This window comes from Tupaia chinensis, unplaced genomic scaffold, assembly GCF_000334495.1.
Source record: "Tupaia chinensis unplaced genomic scaffold, TupChi_1.0 Scaffold146140_1, whole genome shotgun sequence".
NCBI classification, from domain to species: domain Eukaryota; kingdom Metazoa; phylum Chordata; class Mammalia; order Scandentia; family Tupaiidae; genus Tupaia; species Tupaia belangeri.
In genome coordinates this window covers 4,293,566-4,315,330 of record NW_006205995.1, presented here as the reverse complement: position 1 = coordinate 4,315,330, position 21,765 = coordinate 4,293,566, and the positions used below count along the sequence as shown (strand labels likewise).

Sequence of the window (21,765 nt, the reverse complement as noted above, 5' to 3'; positions counted from 1 at the left end):
ACAGAGAGAGACAGAGAGACAGAAAGCAGGAAATCACCCCCCGGGGGGGGGGTGGCCCCGCCGCAATCCCTTCTCCTCCATTCTCCTCTCGGGATCTTGGGCACGCATGCACACGTGCCCGGCGTGAGTTTTAAGCCACCAGGTCCGGGACATGAACTGCGGTCGACTACGTGGGAGTCCAGCGACACAGCCATTACGCTAACTGCTGGTTCCCTCAGATTACTTTTTAAACACATGCCCAAGGGGTCATAGGCAAATCTCAAGACAGGAGAGCCTAACTTATGGGTGTCTGGGCATAAAAAGACATTACAGCAGGGAACTTCCTTTTGCTACCATAAGAGGGATCTTACTTGTTGAAGCCTCTGGAATATGGTTGATTCCTTCTACCACACCATAATTTTATTGGCTGAGTTATAGAGTGATGGTTTCCTAGAACTCTGGTTCCCCATTAGAACTCAGAACATGCTTTTCTCCTGAAACAAGGTTGTAGCTTAGTGAGTCACACAGGGGAAAAGTTATCTAGCTGAAGAACTTCCTTCAACTACAAATATCACCTCTCATCTTCCCATGATTCGAAAGGTTCCCAGTTCCAATCATTACTTTAGAGCCACCATTGACAAAGAGAGTGTGCAACAATTTTCTATTGTTGCATTTGCCATTATAAAATCTACATGTAAGCTCCAGTATAGGCAAACTAGAATAACAGAATATGTGTGCTTGCCTAAGAGTTAACCATCATGGCTAAAATTAATGCTATCAAAAAATATATTCCAGGCTCCAAACAAACATTGACTATAAAGTCTGTTTCTGTGTTTGGGTCTGTTTATGGTGGCTTAGAGCACACATAAACCATGTAAGAATAAGAGATTACATTGTTTGTTGGTTTAAAGAAGAAATAAAAACAACATAATCAGAAACAATAAATTGGATTCCATAATAAGCTATAATTACAAAAAGAAAAATACAAAAGAAGTTGAAATGATATCAATAATATCACTATTATGATATCAATTAATTCATATCAATTAATATCAATTAATTCTTTTTTAAGTTGATATTTTGGGGAGATAAATACTTTAAAAGTCCCCCCCCCACAAAAAAAATTAAGATGACAGTGTTTGAAAATGAAAAGAAGGAAACCATTCCCCTTTTCTTCAATGGTGGTATTGTGATTTAACACATTCAGTATCATTCTAGAACTCTCAAGAGATTTCATTCAGTGAGTTCCCTTCAGGAGCTGGGTGGCCAAGGATAGGAGGATTTACCCCTGATGACTGTTTAGTAGAGAGGAGAAAGACAAGTTGGGAAAGGAGGTATTTGGGGAAGACTGAAAACTTCAGAGTTCCATGGGACTCTGTCACGTTTGAGGGGTACCATCTTCTCTTTCCTCCTGCATTCTCTCTGTGCCAATGATCTGGGAACTTGTCCTGACACACTTAGTTCAGGTGCTTTTTTTCTTCTTTTTTTTTAAAGTTTATTTATTTTTTCTATGTGAGAAAGTCAGGAGCAATCCCAGTAGGGACTTCACACCACGATCCACCCTCAGCTCCAGTCAGCCCAGATCATGGGTGTGTGCACACTCAGCCTGCAAGGGAAACCAAGAGACATGAACTCAGGACCTTCCCATGTGGACTTTCCATGGTCCAGCACCATGGAATGTTATGTTACCACTGTCCACTGGCTGGCCCATTTATACTCTCTCTCTCCTTTGCTCCCTTCTTCCTTTCTTTCCTTCTGTTCTTCTTCCCTTCCCCAACTTCTTCTCTGTGCTCAGATGATTCCCATCCATCCCTCTTGGTTTGGTTGTCATATTCTCAGAGAAACTCTAGGTAGACCTACAGATTAAGCCAAGTTTCTCTAACTGCTCCTATAACATCTTGAGCTTTGTGAGCACTTGTTGTGTCTTCCCAGGTATAGCTTCCCAGTTAAACTGCAAATCACACAACTGTCAGTAGTGTCTTCATCCCTCACACCTATCACAACACCTGACCCATGGGAGTTCATCAATAAGCATTGAGTAAACTGTTGAATAAATGAAAGGCATATCAATGAGGTAAAACAGGAAGTGGAGGTATTTCCATGTGAGCTTTACCACAGGGAGAAAATAGCTCTAACACTATGAGGCATGTGCAGTATGTCCTTGACTGTTCAATCCTTGGGTTAAATCATTTCTAGAGTGAAAGAAAGGAGAGAGAGAGGAAGTACAGCTCCTAGAAAGCATAACTTTAAAAAGACATTCATACTTACTGTTAATTTAGCTTGTTTAATTATTAAGAGTTAGTTTGAAATTCTAAATAACTTAAAAAATAGCATGGAATTTTAATTTGTATAAAAAATAACCATGTTTTTAAAGAATTTAAATACTGTGCCTTGGTCCAGCCATGGTGGCACATGCTGCTAAGATGCTGTGACCTTCAGATTGGAACCACATGGGAGGCCTAGGTTTAATTTCCATCCAACCTAAAGGCTAGGCATGGTGGGGTGCTCCTGAAGACCCAAGAACTTGAAGAGGCTAAGACAGGGTCACTGGTCGGTCGTGACAAAATTGGCCAGATTCTTTTAAAAAAAAAAAAAAAAAAAAAAAGACTGCCTCTCTTTTCTTATAGGATAGAAGAGGATAGTAATCATAACTATATCAGAAACAATTAATCCTCATATATCCTGCAAGATACAGAAAATAATAAAATGGATCACATTGACTCAATTCCCTAAGAAATATAAAAGTATCCTTGGAAGTGATTACCTTCTAGGTGGCAAGTTCCCACTAATTTAACTTGAGTCCTTAAATGTGATTCTTCAATTCTATCCTCCATGCATTATGTATACTGTTCATTCATGCCCCCCTCTAAAGCTACAAAACTTTCCTTTTCCCCAAAATAAGTATCTCCAACAACCCATATGAATTAAATGACTAACTGGCAGTATAACTTGTTTTTATAGAAATATATTTCCAGTCTGATAGTTGATGGCCTATATTTGTGTCATAGAAAAGTTTTGCTTAACATCAATGATTACACGCAGTAATAAAACCTTTAATATCTTGGCAAGAATGGGGTATACGGGCCTCTAATTGAGACTCTCATATTTCAGATATCTTTTTGTTCCCCTTGCCAAGCAGGAATAAAGGTTTTTATCTTCATCCTAATGGACTAGACAGGCATCAATTTTCACATTAGTTTACTATCTAATCTTCTTTGAAGTGCAACTCCCTTGAGTTCTGAGCAGAGAAAGCACCTTTCCAGAGAGAGAGAAAGAGAGCACTTTCATGATGTCAAGGCAGTGAAAGACCCCATAAGGCAGAACCATCCTCATGGCAGCTCACTCGAGACTCAGGAGGAACCATAAGCTTTCCTAGTAACACACGTGTGGCAATCTGGGCCTCTCTGGGAAATGGGCAGCCCAAGGATTATGTATTTAGTTATACATGTGTGACTTTTCCAAATAAGCATTTACAAATAAGGGCCACACACATCCATGTGACTTAAAAGGAATGAGGAGGATGGCAGATTAGAAAGGCATTGTACCTACCCACTGCTAGGCCTCGTTCCAAACAGTTCTCATACACACTGCTACACTTGGGGTTTCCAGGCTGTACAAACGACAAATTATGTAAAAATGTAGTACATGTTCATAAGCTTTTAATAAAAATGCTAATAATATTCCCAGAACAATACAGCAGGTAGCTTCCCTTTCTGACACAGGAAATGTCTGAAGGATACAGATTTTGGATGGGGATAAAACACTCTTTTTGTTGTCCATTGCTTTGGGGCTGCAGAGGTGGGTATGACTGGGGTCAGGGGTAGTAAGGGCTGCCAGTGTTCCATGTCCTGAGGGTTACTGTTTCTGCATGGGAGGTCACATCCAAGTCTTGGCCAGAACATGATTTTCAGGACATTAATATAAACACTGACTGTGGAGCCAAACTCTAACTAACTTTTAAGTGGCAGATGGGAACCCTATTCTACTCACAAAGAGGTTTATGCCAGACTCACCCCTCATTCTTGAAAACATCACCCAATCAAAGGGTTTCAATCATCCCTATATATATGAGGGGACATAAAAATGTTCATGAAAAAAAAAAGAATTAAACTATGAGTTTAATTTTGGTCCCAAAAATATTTTTTAAGTCGATGTACAACTTTTTCATGAACTTTTTTTAAAGATTCCTCATAGAGCTTTACTCAGCAATGAATGGGGATCCACTGGTGTCCTAGAGAAGGGTAGTATCTATGCTTTAAAAGATTAATCTGGTAGTACTCTACAGGAGGGTTTGAAGAATAAGATCGCTGATAGGAAATGGGTTTTCAGAATCATCTAGGCAAATTAGGAAAAGAACTTTAAAAAGGTACAATAAGAATAGAAATGGTTGGGTGGGTTTAAAATGATATTTTCATAGGGGAATCCTTATTCTTGAAGACTGAGTTGATATAAGCCCCAAAGTGTGAGAAAAGCAAAAGGCTATGAATTAATGAAAGAGTAGGTAGGGCCATTAATAAACATGGAACATGTGTAGAAGAACAGTGAAATGTTCATTGCGGAATCTAAATGGTGAGTATGTGGATGTTCACTATATAATTCTTTCATAATAAATTACTTCATAGTAAAATACTGGACAATGTGAAAAAAAGAAAGAAAACCAGTAACTATAGATGTGGAAACAGAATGACAAGATGAAAATATTTTGGAAGCTAACAGAAGAGATTCAAAAAGAAGAGATAGCCAATAGATGTTAAATGCTATAGATCAGGAGTTTCCAACCTTGGGGCCATGAACTGGTACTGGTCCATGGCCTGTTAGGGACCAGACTGCATAATAGGAGATGAACGGCAGGGAAGAGAACAAAGCTTCACCTGTATTTACAGTCACTCCCCATCACTTGCATTACCACCTGAGCTCCACCAGGAGGTGGAGTGGTATCAGATCAGCAGTGGTATTAGATTCCCATAGGAACACAGACTATTGTAAACTACAGAAGCAAGGGATCTGGGTTGCACTCTCCTATGAAAATCCACTACCTGATGATCTGAGGTGGAGCTGAGGCAATGATGCTAGTGCTGGGGAGTGGCTGCACATATTTCATTATAGTAAGTTGTAAATGTTTAAATGCATCACATTTATTGTGTAGAAACAAAGTACACAATAAATGTAATGCATTTAAATAATCTTAAAGCCATTCTAACTGCCCTTGCCCCAGTCCCTGGCAATATCATCTTCCATGAAACCAGTCCCTGGTTCTATAAGAGTTGGGGAACTCTGCTACAGATGGATGGTACATATTGAGGAGGGAAACAGATTTAGCAATTACACAATTGGTAACCATTGTAAAAGTAATTTCTATCAAGCCATAAAACAGATATCAGATTTTAGACACGAAGTGCAGATATGGAAGCAAAGATAGAGACCATGCTTTCTAGAAGTTTGTAGGTGAAAGGAAGATAAGGAGGCAGGGCATCATTAGTTGGTTGAGGGGGGTCCATGTTTATTTGTAGGCAGAAGGGGAAGAACCCACAGAGAATAAAGATTGAGACAGATGTTAAAAAGCAGAATATGGGCACAGAACAGGCAGGAGGTGACTGGATCAGGAGCAAAGGGAAAGATTAGCTTTGGAGACATTTGCCAAGGAAAAGAAGCAAAGGCATAGGAAGACTTGAACCTGGAGAAGGGTGAAGTTGAGAATAACATGTTGGATCTCCCTTCTCCTCCCAGTGAAGTGAGATATGAGGTAATCTTCTAAGGCTGTGGTTGGGGAGTAAGGAGTTAAAAGGATCTAGTACAGGCTCCAACAGTGACTAACTCTCTGGCCCCATATTTGAGGAAGATGAGACGTCTTTCAACTAGCATTTGGAAATTTTCAAATTAAGTGCTCTAGTGATAAGAGCAGAATTGCATTTCTGGTTTCAGTAACAATTAGACATCACTTACCAAATAGCACAACTTTTCACACCGTATGGGGCAGTACACCATTTGTTCTGAGGCTTGAACTTTAATTCGTACATCTGAAATACCACCTGCAGGTGGCTGCTTCCCTGGGATTTCATTGTAATACTCATGATCTTCTCTGTCCTCGGCGGGGCCATCAATATGTACCTCCTCACTGTAAGGGAAAAAAGAATCCCCAAGAGGCTGGGCTGGAATTCAAATGCTGTAGGGGATGCAAAGAACCAAGCAAATCATCCTGAAAAACCATGCATTTATGTTTTAAGTTTTAAGTTTATAGCTGTGCTTAAGTGATGTCAAACATCTGGATGGGAGCAACCAGATGGTGGAGTTGTTTAGCTTTCTGTAGACAATTGAAGTGGGGTAAGCCAAGAAAAAGTGCCAAAGGTAATCTTTTCATGTCTCCCTCCAGTGATAAAACTATAATAATATATAAACTCCCTAGATATAAGGAATTTTGTCAAAGGATCATAAAAATACAATATTTGGCCCAGTGGTAGTGTATTATCTCCAGTGGTAGAAGCCATACGGAAGATAAGAGTTTGAATTCTAGGTTGACCTATACATACTGGGTCCTCTACATGTACATGCCTATGATCTGGGTTGACTGAAAGGGTTGAAATGTGAGATCCTGTTGAGGCTGCTTGTCTATCTTTCCCTCTCTGATGAGAGAAAAAAAATAAACTTAAAAAAAAAAAAAACAATGTTTTCCTGGATATCTCCAGCATGCTTTGGTTATTCCATTTTGGAAATGTTTTACTAAAAAAAAAAAAATTAAATACTGTTCTTTGGGTAGAGGGCCTAGTTCAGTTTATTAAATCAAGATGAAAAAAAAAAATAGCAAGCCATGGCCAGCTATCTTGTCCACACAAATCTGGAAGAGTGTATGGGATTCATAAAGAAATATTAGAACCATATGTGGTGAATGGGTAGATTTATATAAACAAGAAATTATTTTTAAAATTGGAATGGGGGAAACAAACAAACAAACAAGCAAAAAGCAAAAAGCCAGACTTTTCTTCCAAATCGGTATTAGTAAAAGTTTCATTAAAAAAAATAATAATACATCAAGTCTTTTTGGATTGAATGTATGCCATTGACAACCCACATGGTTTTGCTGGGTTTATGACAAAATGATAACACTAAGATGTAGGTGCTACTCTGGGAAACATTCAGCATCAAGGCTTTCTGGTAACCCCAGTGTTTCCCTACTCTAGACCACTTCATAAAGGGATCTCCAAATTCAGGGTTTGCTGATACACAAAATGACTAGTTGAGGGGGAACGCATTTTAAAGTGCCCAGGTGTTTTCGTGTCTCAGGCATGAACTGTGAGAGCCAGTAGCCTCACTGTATTTCACACGTGGTGGAATCTGACAGGCCTGAAAGGGTTCATCTTTCATTGCAGACTTTCTGTACCTTAGACTGAACAACCAGTCCTTGGGTCACATCCTGTTCCATCTCCTGCCACAGTTTAACTGAAACTGATCTATTTACATTGCAAACCCGCAAGCTAACAGAAATTCCTGCAATGGACATTTGATTCTTATTATTTTGCTCTTTGTTCTAGTTTTTTTGTTGTTGTTTTTAACTGATATGCAAAGAATAATGCATATCAGTATTGGGATTGAAACAAATCTGTGAAATTGTTATTCATTATTTTATGATTCTACTTAATTAGTTCATAGTGCTGTGTAATAGAGAAACAACCCATCTTTTCTTACTTTTAATGTCTCCTTTAACTCATTACAAAGCAAAAGGAAATATCAGAATAAATATGAATTAAAGAAAAAAGGTCACTTATTTTATACTAAAGCTGTATGAGTTTGTAAGAAAGAATTATAAATGTCCCTTGTGTAGTCATTAACCGAAAACAAAACAAAATTAAGAAATCAAATAGAGAACTCTTGGCTGACCTTTCACAAGAAGTACTCAAAGAAGGATTTTTCAAGTACTGTTTAAACCTGAGTTCAAAAGCCTGTCCGATGGTACTTATGACGTCTTGGGCCATTCCATTGCGGCACTCCAGTATGTGGCAGGCTGTATGAGGACACACCAAAACATACTATTACAATAAATTTCCAGTAAGAGAGAATTATATAAAGACAAAATACTTCCAGAACATGAACTGTAATTGAAAAAAGGGGAACAGGTTTACAAGCTCTCTTCAGCTCTGAAATGGTATAAAAAAACACCTCATTTTTCATAAGAATCAGAAAAAAACACATTCAGATTTTACACCTAAGTAAAACACTTAGAAATTTTGTTATTGAGGCAGGTAATTTGGCCCCACATTTTTATACATGTAGACTGATCCCGACTAACTATGTTTAGTGTTAGCCCTTCAATTTAATACCAGAGATGCTCTGGACAGAAATCTGAAGAGAAGATAAGGTCTGAGGTCTCATCTCTGCATGGTACATTACAGAAGATTAAAAAACAGATAATGTCGCATACCTCTTTCAAAAATAGGGAGTGACGGGAACCAGCAGTTAGCGTAATGGCTATGTCGCTGGACTCCCACGTAGTCGACCGTGGTTTGCATCCCGGACCTGGTGGCTTAAACTCACGCCAGGCACGTGTGTGTGCATGCCCAAGATCCCGAGAGGAGAATGGAGGAGAAGGGATTGTGGCATGGCCACCCACCCTGGGGGGTGATTTCTTGCTTTCTGTCTCTCAGTCTCTCTTTGTCTATCTGGCAAGCGCACGCATCCTATAGCGGAAAAAAAAAAAAAATAGGGAGTGGAGGCCAGCAGATGGCATAGCAGTTATGTTGCTGGACTTCTGCATGGCTGACCACAGTTAGAATCCTGGACTCAGTGGCTTCAAACTCATGCCGGGTACATGTGTGTGCGTGCCCAAGATCCCAGAAGGAGAATGGAGAAGAGAGTGTGGTGTGACCACCCCCCATGGGGTGATTTCTTGCTTTCTGTTTCTATCTCCCTGGCGAGTGCACACACCTCATAGTAAACATCTCTCAAAAAAGGGAGGGGGGGGAGAACCAGCAGTTAGCGTAATGGCTATGTCACTGGACTCCCACGTAGTCGACCGCGGTTCGTGTCCCGGACCCGGTGGCTTAAAACTCACGCCGGGCGCGTGTGCGTGCGTGCCCAGGATCCCGAGAGGAGAATGGAGGAGAAGGGATTGCGGCGTGACCATCCCCCCTGGGGGGTGATTTCTCGCTTTCTGTCTCTATGTCTCTCTCTGTCTGTCTGGCGAGCGCACCCGCCCTACAGTGAAAATCTCTCAAAAAAAAAAAAAAGGGGGGGGGGCAGGGATGAAGTCAAAATCTGAAATCATATCAAAATGGAGACAACTTTTCCATTTTTCTTAGATTTAAAAAGATGTCATGAGATAAGGATGAGGAAGATCATGAGAAAGGCAGGAGATTTAAGTAGGCATAGTTAAGTAAGTAAACACACAAATGAATAAATAAAACTAAATCATACATCTAGTGAAAGGGTTTAGAGAATGAAGATGTTTAAAATAGCTCTGAAAAGATCCAAATCTGAGTTCATGTTCCAACCTACCAGCTATCTGCGTGGTCCTGAACAGGTCACTCTATGACAAGGTCCTCCCCTGTCAAGGCAGTGCACTGGGTGATTGATCTCTGAAGTCCCTTTCTGCCTTATCGAAATCCTACCCTTTCTCTGTCACAGTAGCTTAAGTCCTCTGAAGAATAGGGACAGGCAAAGTGGGCATAGAGAAAAGAAAGTATCAACCAAACACATCTCCATCCTCTACCACTTTTTCTACCACTTCTAACATACTTCTAAAATGTTTTACTTATTGCAACTTTTCTGATTCTTCTACTCCGAAGTTTGGGTCCCATTCGTAGGCTGTCTTGCTTTAGAAAACCCTGTTATTGCCGTGTTACTTTTTGAGAAGATTAAACAAGGGAAAATAAACCGTGGTGCCCATCTCTCTCCATGGAAGAAGCATACTGGACAAGTAGGCTGACCCTGTGCAGGCGTTCTCCCCGCTCTCACCACCTTCAGGGTGGTTATATTTTGATAGCGCTAGTGTCGCCATTCACATATGTGCTACTCTCTGAAATGGTCTTGTTTAGGTTGGCCGTGGGCTGGGTTAGGGGTGAACCTTGAATCACATACAAATATACCCATTTCCCAGTATTTGATCCATCTCTAAAGCTTTGCCAAAAATTGTCCAAAGTTCAGCTGATAGGAAGGAAGGGAGACAAGTACACTGCAAAGACCACAGGCTCAGAAAAGAATGTGACTTTTTAGTGATAATAAGTTTGCCACAGAGGCTTAAACTTTGCTCTCCCTGTCTGGAATTAAATGCAAATTTGGATTTTTTTTTCATCCCACCTTTTAGCCAAATAGGCCCATAGTCCTTCCCCTGGGTATTAGGTACTATGTTAAACAAGATTTAAAGAAAGTTAGATCATATTCTTCTTTTTCATTTGGTTTACTAATTAGATATATCTAGAGATGATAACTATTCTTGGAGGATAACAGGCTCTTCTTCACAGTTTTATAGTTCTTTTTAATAGACTGGGGGTTTTTTGGTTTGTTTTTGTGTTAGGACACTAGGAATTTAGAAATTCAGCTTCTGGAGTCAGCCACCAGGTGGTGCTGTGGGATCAAAGCAGGGAGGAGTAAATAGGCTCAAAGAAGGCGAAGCCCATAGTTAACATGTCACTAGAACAGTGGTACATGGCTTTATAACCATAAACATAAATCTAAATAAGTGCATAGTTTAAATTGGTTTCACAGTATTTCTTTTCTTTTCTTTCTTTTTTTTTTTTAATTTTTGTAACTGCAGAGACTCAAAACCAAGGCCTTCCTATACCAGGTAATCCAGGAAAACTTGGGGCCTCTCCATTCAGAGAAAATATTAAAACTTTCCTGGATTGCCATGCCTTTGGAGTAAGTGGTGAAGAGAATAAGGACTTCCTCATTTACAGAAATTGCAGGGGCAAGTCATATTAGTCACTAAGTAAACTCAAAACCTTACTGGAACTTTCCCTTTCTACAGAAAAGGTCTTTTATAAAATGAGGAGTTCACTAAAGGGTATTAGCCAAGATGGGAAAAAGTGGCAACTGCCCTGAATTGAATGCTCTAATGCTAAAAGAGAGTCAAGCTCACGGGAAACAATAGGAACATTCAGGATTAGGAACACCAAGCCTGGTCTTCTTCACTTATTTCCGCTTCCTGTCAACCATACTCTCTTCCTATTCCTTACAGACCACTTCCTGCCTTTACTGATTAACCAAAGTTGTGCTTCCAGGGTGACCAATGGTAGGACCTGAATGACATTTTCCCAGATTCGCGACCCTAACTCCTTTTCAGTGTGTGACCACTGTGATGTATTCAAGGAGAAATTTGCTCTTCCTCTTTCTTACTCATCTCTGATTTCCTCCCCTTCTCCTGACTACTCTGGCCGCTAGCTGTCTGTCTCTTTTGATGTCTCCATCTACTAAAATCCTTAACCCTCTTCTTGCTGCCTTCCTCCTTTGGTACCCTCACACACTTTTAGGGCGAAAAAGTGGCATTTTTTTCCAAATTTGCACCAGAACACCAGGCCTCGCCTTCTCTCTTTAAGACCCACTCCCTGAAATTCTGTCTGCTATTTTTCCTTGGATAATTTTATAACATCTTCTTTCTGGTTTCACCATTTCAAAAATTTATACGAGGAGTTAGAACAGTTTTCCTTTTTATAAATGCAATAAATACTCATCGTAGGAACTTCAGAAAATATAAAGGTACCCAGAAGAAATTACACACAATCTCACTATCCAAGAATAACTACTAACAATTTGGCACGTGTCTTTTCAATCATTTTCCTGTGTAGTGCCAGTGTTACCATTATAGTATGTGCTACTTCTACCACTCACCCCAAAATGACATGAGATCATAATATACACATTACTCCATAGCTGCTTTTAGTAGTTAATAGCATTGTGAATATTTTCCCCATGTCACCACTCACTCATCTACAATATTTATTTGAATTACTGCATAGAGGTACATGCTGTAGGTTTACTTCAATAATTTGGTACTTATGAATATTGAATGTATTTGTCCTATTGTATAAGGGTACTCTTGACAAGTTTTTGGAAAATGAAATTGGAACATGAGCTTATTTTGATTAAAAAAAAAAAACACTTTTAGTCCACACACAGTTTTTTGTTTTTTTTTTCCTTATGAAACATATTTGCCAGAGTGTATATATACTTGCTGGAGAGAGAAACAAAAAGATGAAATATGATTATCTAAGAGAGAGGGGACAAATAGCACCCCCAATGGGGCATGACTCTGCTACAATCCCTTCTACATTTCTCCACCCCATCAGGATTTGGGGCATACACTGCCTAATGTGTTTTTCAAGCCACCACGTCCAGGATTTGAATCATACAGTTGGCCATGTAGAATCTGGCTCTTTTAACTACCAGGCCACAGGGTGGCACAATTTTTTCACAATATCTATTTTTCACGAACTATTTAGAGCTCCCTTATATTAATCTATATCAAAGATCTATATTGCTTAATTTCTTTGCACATCCTAATTATTTCCTCAGAAGTGAAACTGATTATTTAAAAGTATTTACATTTTTAAGACATACTGTCAAGTTGCTTTCCAAAATGTATGAATCTATGCTCTTATCAGCAATGACCAAGAATAATTACTATTTTAACCCACATCTGATCTTTTATCAATACTTGAAATGTGAAGATGAAATATGGTATCTAATTATAATTTGTGTGTTGCTAACGAGGCTAAACTTTTTTTTTCTTTTTTTTACTTTTCAAATGTTTTTGGTGCCTTGTAATGTTCTTTTGCAAAGGTGTACAAAGTACCTGGAATTGGGTCATTCACTTATTGGCTGAGTGACCTTAGGAAAACCACCTTACTTCTCTCAACTCCAATGTTTCCTTTGATAAAGAAATAATAGTATTACCTATCTCATAGAGTTGCTGAGTGGATGAAATAGAATAATGCACACCAAGTACTGAGAATGTCTGGCTTATGGTGAACTTGCAATAAATGGTTGCTATTTTTCATTGCCCTACTTTCTAATGAGTCTTTTTCCTATTCATTAGAATTCTTACTTTTTTTAATGCAATATCACTCCAAATCACACAGAACAGTAATAATAGATACTACTTAATGCCTACTTAAGAAGCCCAACATTGGAATATTTGCATTGTATACAATATTTCATTAAATTCTCAGCAACATCTGAAACCTATTTCTTTAGCAACGCTCATGTCTAAACAGTCATCACGTACCATTAGTTCACAAAGTTGGCCAACTCTGTCCCTTCCTCCTCCAGTGCAGTTCAGAACTTGACCACCTCTGTCCATGACTGAGATGCCTGTCTTCCTGGTCTCTACAGTTCGGACTGCTTTTCTTCCCTCCAATATGACTTTTACAGATACAACTTCCAGAAAAATCATCATTTTACAATCCCGGTAGAATGACAGAAGCCAGAATAATGTTCATAAAGCTCAATTATCTTCAATTTCTCCCCTATTTCTGCCTTTTCCCTTATTTGCACCCTACCTTCGCACACACACTCACCATCTAAACACAGTTCTAAGCTGTTTTTTACACTGATGTTTCACCTGTGCCTTTATTTACTTATTCTGCAGGTCCCAACCAAGCATCTATTACGTTCCATGCATTATTCCCTCAGAACCTCTCACTTCTCTGCACAGGTTATCTCTGTGCCTCCCAATAAATAATGAGTCTATTGTGGCTAGGAATGACTGTTCCTCCATAGTGATTAGCACATTCCTTGCCTATTCACATGTAATTAATAATTATTTGTGGATTTAAAAGCTGTGTTATCATCTCTCTGCAGGTACTGAGTCTAAAGGCTCTGAAGAAGGGAAAAGATTTAACAGCAGAGGGGAGTGCAGGCAGAGAGCATAGTGAGAACACAGTGGCTTCTCCAAAAAGTTTTATAACCCAGATAAATAAAAGAAGAAAACAAGAGGACAGGAAAAGGAGAAATAAGTGATGGGGAGATACAAATTTTTAAATCCAAGAAAATCACCCCATGTTTCTAAGTTAACTATCTACTTGGATACACCTATTTTTCTAATAAAGAAAGATACGGTTAGGGGAAAAGAAAATTATGCTTTCTGTGTGTTATCTTGGTTATTCATCTCAACAACAGCAGGAGGTAGATGTTATTATCTACACTTAGAAGATAAAGAACTTGCGTCTGATACTATGAAACTATCTGCCTAATGGCACACAGTGACCCAGAAGAGTAACTGTTCCAATCCAGTCTTTCTGATTCCAGCATCAATCTTATTTTCTATATACAGGCTAATGGCTAAAGGAATAAAATAAATAAATAAAAACCACCACCAAACCTCTAATTTCAACAGTTCCCATCCATCAAATCTCATCTGTGACCTCACTCAACAATTTTCATGAATGCCTTCTCAAAATCCCCATGCCAGGGTCTCCATGGGTCTCCAAGCAGCTCCACTCTGACGAACTACTCAGGCACCAGGATGGGAGCTTTTTAAGTGAAGGTGCTGCATCATCATCTTCTCTGCTCTAGTTTCACTCCAGTGAGAGGAGACATCTGCAAGCATGTAGATCCCTCTTGGCCATTACCTTCAGCAACCATCATTACTCTTTGAACTTCTCACCACTGCTTACTCAAGAGCAACGATAAGCCCAGAGATAATCAGTGACTGATGGCAAAGAGATATATGCTGGTGTCCTTGGTTTTTGTCTTCCTCAAGCTTTGTTGTTCAGAGGCCTCTTCCAAAATAGCAAGCCATTATTCTTCAGGGAAGTGCGGACAGGGATGGAAAGAACTTGCTCTTCCTGATACCCTTTGTGGTACTCTATTCCTTCACCTCTGTGGTCCCTTCACTGGTGTCTGTCTCGCCTACCCACTCCATGGCCATTATCTATTCTTTATTATAAAGTTTAGAGTGAGTTTTAGTGCAGTCATTCACAGTGTTTTCCAGCTGAACCTTGCTTTCCACCTTATTGAGGCCATGTTCTTCAAGCAAGCATTTACTGAGTATCTACTACGTGCCAGGCTCTCTGCCAGAGACTGGTCCTCATCATTTCAGTTCTGACAATCATAATATCTTCTGAAGCAATCTCCCTGCCTTAAATTTCTCACTGATTCCACTGACTGCACTCTGCTGCCAAATTAATCTTTCTAAAGCTTGCTTTGTAAACAGCACTCTCTCCCTATCTGTCCACAGGATTAAGTCCCTACTTACTACCTCTCATCTATCTGCCCTCTAGACAAAACTCTCTTTTTTTTTCTTTCTCCACACACATTCGCCAGCCCAGTGTGTTCTATTCACTTGCTCCTCCACAATGCCAATGTGCTTGTTGTGTGCAAAGTACTTGGAATTGGTATTGTAAAACACCTCTGTGTCTTACAGCTCTCTGAATTCCTAAATCCTAATCCCTCTCCGTTTTAATAAATGTTTCAGGGAAACTTCATCCTTGGGGCAGCAGAGCATGTTGCCCCACTAATAGGCTCTAGTTAAGAAGGACAGTAGACCTAACATTCATCCCTAAGAGGACTCTGAGGCATTAAGCATAAGAAGGAACACTGACCATGACTGTCTAAAGGAGTCTCACCACCTGAGGAACCTCAGGCACTTGACCCAACGTGTGGCTGGGAGACAAGCTTCTCAGGAAACCTTGCTAAATCCTAGGATGAGAAATTCAATCAAGTCACTCTTTCATTCACTCGGTCACTTAGAAAAATAGCTTTTGAGCATTGCCTATACACTAGACATTAAGACCGTGTGCTTAGGAAACAATCAACAGGTTCCTGCCCTCATGAAGCTTTTAAACTAGTAGAAAGAACACATTAAACACATTGACAAGCCTGACACATGCATAAATCAAACAACAAAAATGTGAGGTAAGAATACATAAGAAAAGGGATGAAGTGTTGTAATACAGTTTTGGGGATCTACTACTAGAGAGAGACAGTGCCATCAATCAAAAATGGTCTCTTTGAAGAAAAGACAATTATGTTGCGATCTAATGATGAGAAGAAGTCAGATATTCAAAGTGACGTTCCAGACTTCTGAACAGCAAGTGTGCAGGCTCAACACACCCACGTGTGTGTACATGGACACACACACACACACACACAACTTGCCACAGCCAAGGCAGGCTGATAAGCTTACTGGCTGAGTCTTGTGTGTAACTCGATGTGACAGCCAGCTCCTTCTACTATAACTAAGGGAGCTTCTCTTCTGAGTACACAAAGAGATAACACTTTTGGTTTATGGAGCTCTCAAATGACTAGGATTGAAATCCTACCTATATATTTTCTTTACTTGGTTCTGCTAAGCTGCACTATTTTTTTCCAGTTCAAACTTGCGTAATATTTCTAGACTCCAATAACAGTCTAGTGATACTCATCACTCTGTATATCCAAAACTATTGTTTGTTTTCCAAGCAGGTATATACCAGTCCTTAGGAACATCTAGAAGTTGCTTTCCATACCTCGTTGATTAACGGGATCTTTAGCTACGTAGGCAACATAGTCTGTGGTATCCTATAAAAAAAGGAAAACGATTGCATTTAAAATGAATTGTACTGTTGAAAGTAAGAGCACATTTATGACATGAGACTGAAGTAAGGACTTAAATATGTATGTTTCTATTTAAAGAGAAAAGGAAAGCATTATAAGAAGGAACATAAACAAGCAAATACTATGTAGCTTAATAATTTGTGGAGTCCAGATTCTCTGTCCCTTGGGGAAAGAATTTAAAGATTAAAAATTTAGAGGTAGTGTCATTAAGAATAAAAAAAAAAAAAGCCAGATAGGGAATAGGTTAAGTCATGTTCCTTAAAAATAGCTAGGCACTATGACTCTCTTGTTACAAAGATGTCATAAACTAAAATGTTGGATCATGATTTCCCTGTGGTCCAATTAGATACCATGTACACAAGAAAATAAGTTGATTAAAAGGATGCCCTGGGTTTTGTGGTTGTTAGCTTGCTTGTGTGCGGTGCAGGCTAGCTTAAGGAATAATAAAGGAAAATGTTTAAAAGCCATTTATTTTATCAATACATAGAAAGGAAAATTATTTTTTTAAAAAAGATAGCCCATGAGAAAAAGGAAGAAGTTAAAAAGAGATGCACTGCTGATTTTGTAAAAGCAAATAAAATGCCGCTTGGTAATTCCAGCTTTTATTGAAAAACAGTAAGCTGATGAATGATAAGATTTTAATAATTAAAGATGCTTTTTGTTATCTCAGTTCTCAGGAAAAAAAAATACACACAATGCCATTTGCAGATTAGAAGTATGACTCTCTCGAGAAAAGATGCAATCAACTGGCAGGAAATAAAAGCCCATGTTTGTAATACCCTCAAGGACAATCACTTAATAACCTACAATGAATCATACAGGAAGCAGATCTCGGGGTCAGCATAACTCGTCTTGGGTTATTTTAAAAAATAACACACACCTAAGCCAATTTCTCTTGTACAAAAAGAAAAAAATGGTGAGAAATTACCTCTAAATAATTAGATCATATCTATGAAGTTCGTTTTATATGAATTTAGAAGAAGAGTCACTGTTGCTGGGGACCTTACAACTCTCATTAAAGGTGAAGAGGTGGTATGATACCAACAATACTGACTGGTGTATTAGATGACGAGAAAGCGGTTGGACCCTGCCAGTTCTCAGTCTCCTCGTCTTTGAAACAGTCACCTGGGACCAGTGGATGGCATAATGGTTACATCACTGGACTCCCCCATAGTTAAACGTGGTTTGAGTCCTGGACCCAGCAGCTTGAAACTCACATCGTGTGCATGTGTGTGTGTGTATGCCCAAAATCTGGAGATGAGACTGGAGAGGAAGGGATTGTAGCATGGCCATCGCCCGTGGGGGGTGATTTCTCACAATTTGTCCTTCTGTCTCTCCAGCAAGCACACGTGCCCTATAGGAAAATCTCTTTCAAAAAAAGAAAAAAAGAAAGTAAGAAAGAAACAGTCATTAACATTCTTAGAGTTCTAAAATTTAGTAACTGTAGGCAAGCAGGTGGTGTGATGGCAGAGGGGCTGGACGCCCGCATGGCCAACTGTGGTTCGAGTACTGGACCTCACAGCTTGAAAAATCACACAGGGTGCATGTGCATGTGTGCCCGGAATCCCAGGAGGAAGATAGAGGGCAGGGGACTGTGGTGTGGCCTTCCTTCTAGAGGGGTGATTTCTCACTTTCCCCCTCACTGTCTCTGTTTCTCTCCAGTGAGTGCATGGACCCTATGGCAAAAAAAAAACTAAAAACCAACAAACAAACAAATGCTGTAACTGTGAAATCTAGGAGAATTTACAGAATGCTAACAGTAAAGCACAAATAGCAAGAGAAAAGTATTTAACTATTCATCTACTGGCATTACAGTTTTTAAGTGGAGAAAGCATATATACAGCTGTAGAAGTATTACCAAGAGCTATCTTCAGGGCTCATAGCAGGAAGACAAACTTGGGAAAAGTGTTAAGACCTGGAGGTGAGGAAAACACTCGGTATGTTTTAAATTTTGGAAGAAATCTAGTAGGAGAAAAAGATTACTACATTGGGACACAAGGACTTTTAACTCAGTTTGCTAACTCTTGGGCCCAGTTAGCTGTGATGTAAATGATCTCAATTAGTATCTGAAAATGAACATGGACCCGTGTCGGCAACAGTGGTCACAGTCACCTCTTGTGACGGTGGGCCAGACACGTGCTAGCACCTTACATGCCTTATTTCACTCAATTCTCAACACTGTGAGGCAGTAGGGGTTGTCCTCCATTTTACAAAAGAGGATCCTGAAGTTTAGAGAGGTTAGATAAGTCAAGTCTACTTACCGACTCCAATGCCTGGCACCACACTATACTGCCTCCCTGACATGAGGGTAGAACTTCACTGAGGGGTTTTCTATGCTAGTGCTTAGGGAGGCTTTAGATTCCTCTTTTAAATCAATAATCTTTCCCTCCAGCTGCAGAGAACACAGGGGTCCCACTCAATGCAGCAGGTACAACTTTCCCACAGTGGCTACTAATTCTTTACTATTTGTTCTAGGTAGGTGCAGTTCTTGGTCAGTAAGAAACATGAAAGAAAAAGGCACATGAAGAAAGTATGGAAAGAAATTGAAATTCTGGAGAACAATAATAGAACTATGCCATGCATGACTAGGGTAAATGAGAGTTTGGGCACCAGTCATAAAATGACTGCAACTATTGGGACCAGCAGATGGTGTACTGGTTACGCTGGACTCCTAAACAGTTGAATGTGCTTCTAGTTCCAGACCTGGTGGCTTAAACTCATGCCAGGCACATGTGCATGTGTGCCCAAGATCCTAAGAGGAGAATGGAGAAGGGATTGTGGAGTGGCTATTCCTCCTCTTGGGGGGGGGAGTCCCACCTTCTGTGTCTTTGTGTCTCTGGTGAGTACACATGCCCTATAGCAAAAAAATCTCTCTAAAAAAAGAAAAAAATGACTGCAACCATTAAAACTTGATAAGGGAAAATTTATTTATTTACCAATAATTATTTTTCACATTACACTTACAGAATATTACTTTAAATCTCTTAAGTATTTGAGTTCCTTCATAAATTAATGAGATACAATGGGTTAGGAAAAGAGAGAATGCTGGTGTTTCTCTTTTTTCCATTGCTGTTGCTGTTGAGGCCAGATTACAAGGCTGGATGGATCAGAGTCCAGACCCACTCCTGGGCTCACATACCAGGGGCTAAGTCCCAGTCACCTTGCATGCCCTGTTTTCTAATGAAGCCACAATTAACAATCTATGGAATCTTCGGGGGAAAGATGAAGCACTTAGAATTTGATTTGCTCTTAAAGAGTGGCATTATGGAATGAACAGCCATTGGAAAATAACTGAATGACCCAAGGCCAAAAGGGGAGGAAGTAGTGAAACCTAAAGGGAAAATTGAATATTCACTAAAAACAGAAAAAAAATCCACAAAGCCACAATGATTTGAAATTCTGTAAAGGCTGGTTTTCTTTCATTTAAAGAAGTTCTAATATCAGAGGGTGAAAAATTGGGGGGGGGAATATGTGTATGTATATGTGCGTGTGTATATATATATATATATATATATATATATATATATGAAACAAGAATTGGAAAATTATTTGTTGATAATAACTTCTATGATTAAGCCACTATATAGTGTATTCTGGATGGGAAATTGCATTTTGTATTCTGTGACAATGTTCAGTGAATGAATGTAAAATAAATACATTTTTAAAAAAGTTCTAAAGGCGTTTGTCTTGGTTTGACATGCTTAAATACTTTGAACCACTGCTAGCCAACATAAACACAAGTTTGCTGAATTTATTTATTTATTTAATGTAGCATACATACATGCTACAAGGCACATGTATTTACCGGCCATAGAGTAAAAATGAGAAAGCAGTCCCCCCCCACACACACACAAACACAGGGGATGGCTATGCGCAATTCCTTCTCTTCCATTCTGCTTGGGGTACACATGCAGTTAGGGTATTTCTCGGGCTGCCAAGTCTAGGATTCAAACCACACGGTTATCCATGGTTGGAATCCAGTCACCTTAACCACCAAACCACTGCTTGGCCAAGTAAAGTGTTTTTAAAAGTGGACTAAATTCTTTATCAATTTTTTCTCTAATTTTTTTTGAGAGGTTTTTTTTCACTATAGGGCGCGTGCGCTCGCCAGACAGACAGAGAGAAACAGAGAGACAGAAAGCGAGAAATCACCCCCCAGAGGGGATGGCCACACTACAGTCCCTTCTCTATTCTCCTCTTGGGATCTTGGGCACGCATGCACACGCGTCCGGCGTGAGTTCTAAGCCACTGGGTCCGGGACGCAAACTGCGGTCGACTATGTGGGAGTCCAGCGATATAGCCATTACGCTAACTGCTGGTTACCAATTTTTTCTCTAATTTGCCAGAGGGTGCATGTACTTACCAGAGAAAGAGACATAGAGAGAGGAAGAGGGAGGAAGTACCCCTCAATGGAGCACAGTAATAACACAATCCCTTCTCCATTTCTCCATCCTGTAAGGACTTTCAGCATGCACCCACCTGCTCCTTGGATGATTTTCAAGCCGTGGGATTCAAGATTTGAACCATGTGATCAGCCTTGTGAAATACAGCTCCCTCAACCTCTAGGCCACTGGACAGCCCCCAAGGGGCTAATTTAATAGCCTTTAGTTACATATTTTACACAAAAGAATGTTATACCATTACCCAAGTGAAGGAACTTGATTACTTCAGTGCTAGTAAGTGAGCAATGATTACAAGAGTAACTTCGGAACTTTATTTCCTTTTAAAATATACAATTGGCTTTTTTGTTTGTTTGTTTCCATTTAACATTTAGCATAGAGTTTGAAACAAATCAAAACCATACAATGATATCAGCTGCCAGATTTAGTTCTTACCACATGCATGCCTCTCTTGTGTTTCTGGGTTATATGGCCTAACATTCAGGACCCTAAATTTTATTCCCCAACCAGAAGTATGAAACTAAATGTAGTCTATAGAAAATGTTAAACTGTTAAACTAGATATTATTGCCTCATTTCTGAAGGATGTAATCTTTAATAATAGATGCTTGGCAGAAAAGAAGGTAATACATTCTGAGTAAGAACAGGTCTGCATGTGTTCTCCACATGCTTCCTTGACATTACTGATGTTTAACCATTGTGAAAGTCATACTCTGCCCTTTCTAGCCTCCCATATGTTTACAGGAGCAAAAAAGGAAAAAAAAAATCCATAATGTCACAAAGGGACACAATTGTCCTATTCTCTCCATTTAAACAGATTTATTTCTTGTTGAATCATAAGCTCCATCGTTTCAATGTTCCTC

At 39.5% G+C, this 21,765-nt stretch overlaps 1 protein-coding gene across 2 annotated transcripts in view; it reads right to left on the bottom strand.

Annotated features, from left to right (window-relative positions):
- SHC4 (SHC adaptor protein 4) overlaps positions 1 to 21,765 on the bottom strand; it is a 156,159-nt gene that overhangs the window by 19,765 nt on the left and 114,629 nt on the right. For both annotated transcript variants that reach the window (XM_006168781.3, XM_006168780.3), the window contains exons 6-9: positions 16,416 to 16,467; positions 7,852 to 7,975; positions 5,923 to 6,094; positions 3,529 to 3,589 (exon numbers count right to left, since the gene is read on the bottom strand). In XM_006168781.3, coding sequence (XP_006168843.1) covers positions 3,529 to 3,589; positions 5,923 to 6,094; positions 7,852 to 7,975; positions 16,416 to 16,467 — 409 coding nt within the window. The remainder of the gene's footprint in view (positions 1 to 3,528; positions 3,590 to 5,922; positions 6,095 to 7,851; positions 7,976 to 16,415; positions 16,468 to 21,765) is intronic.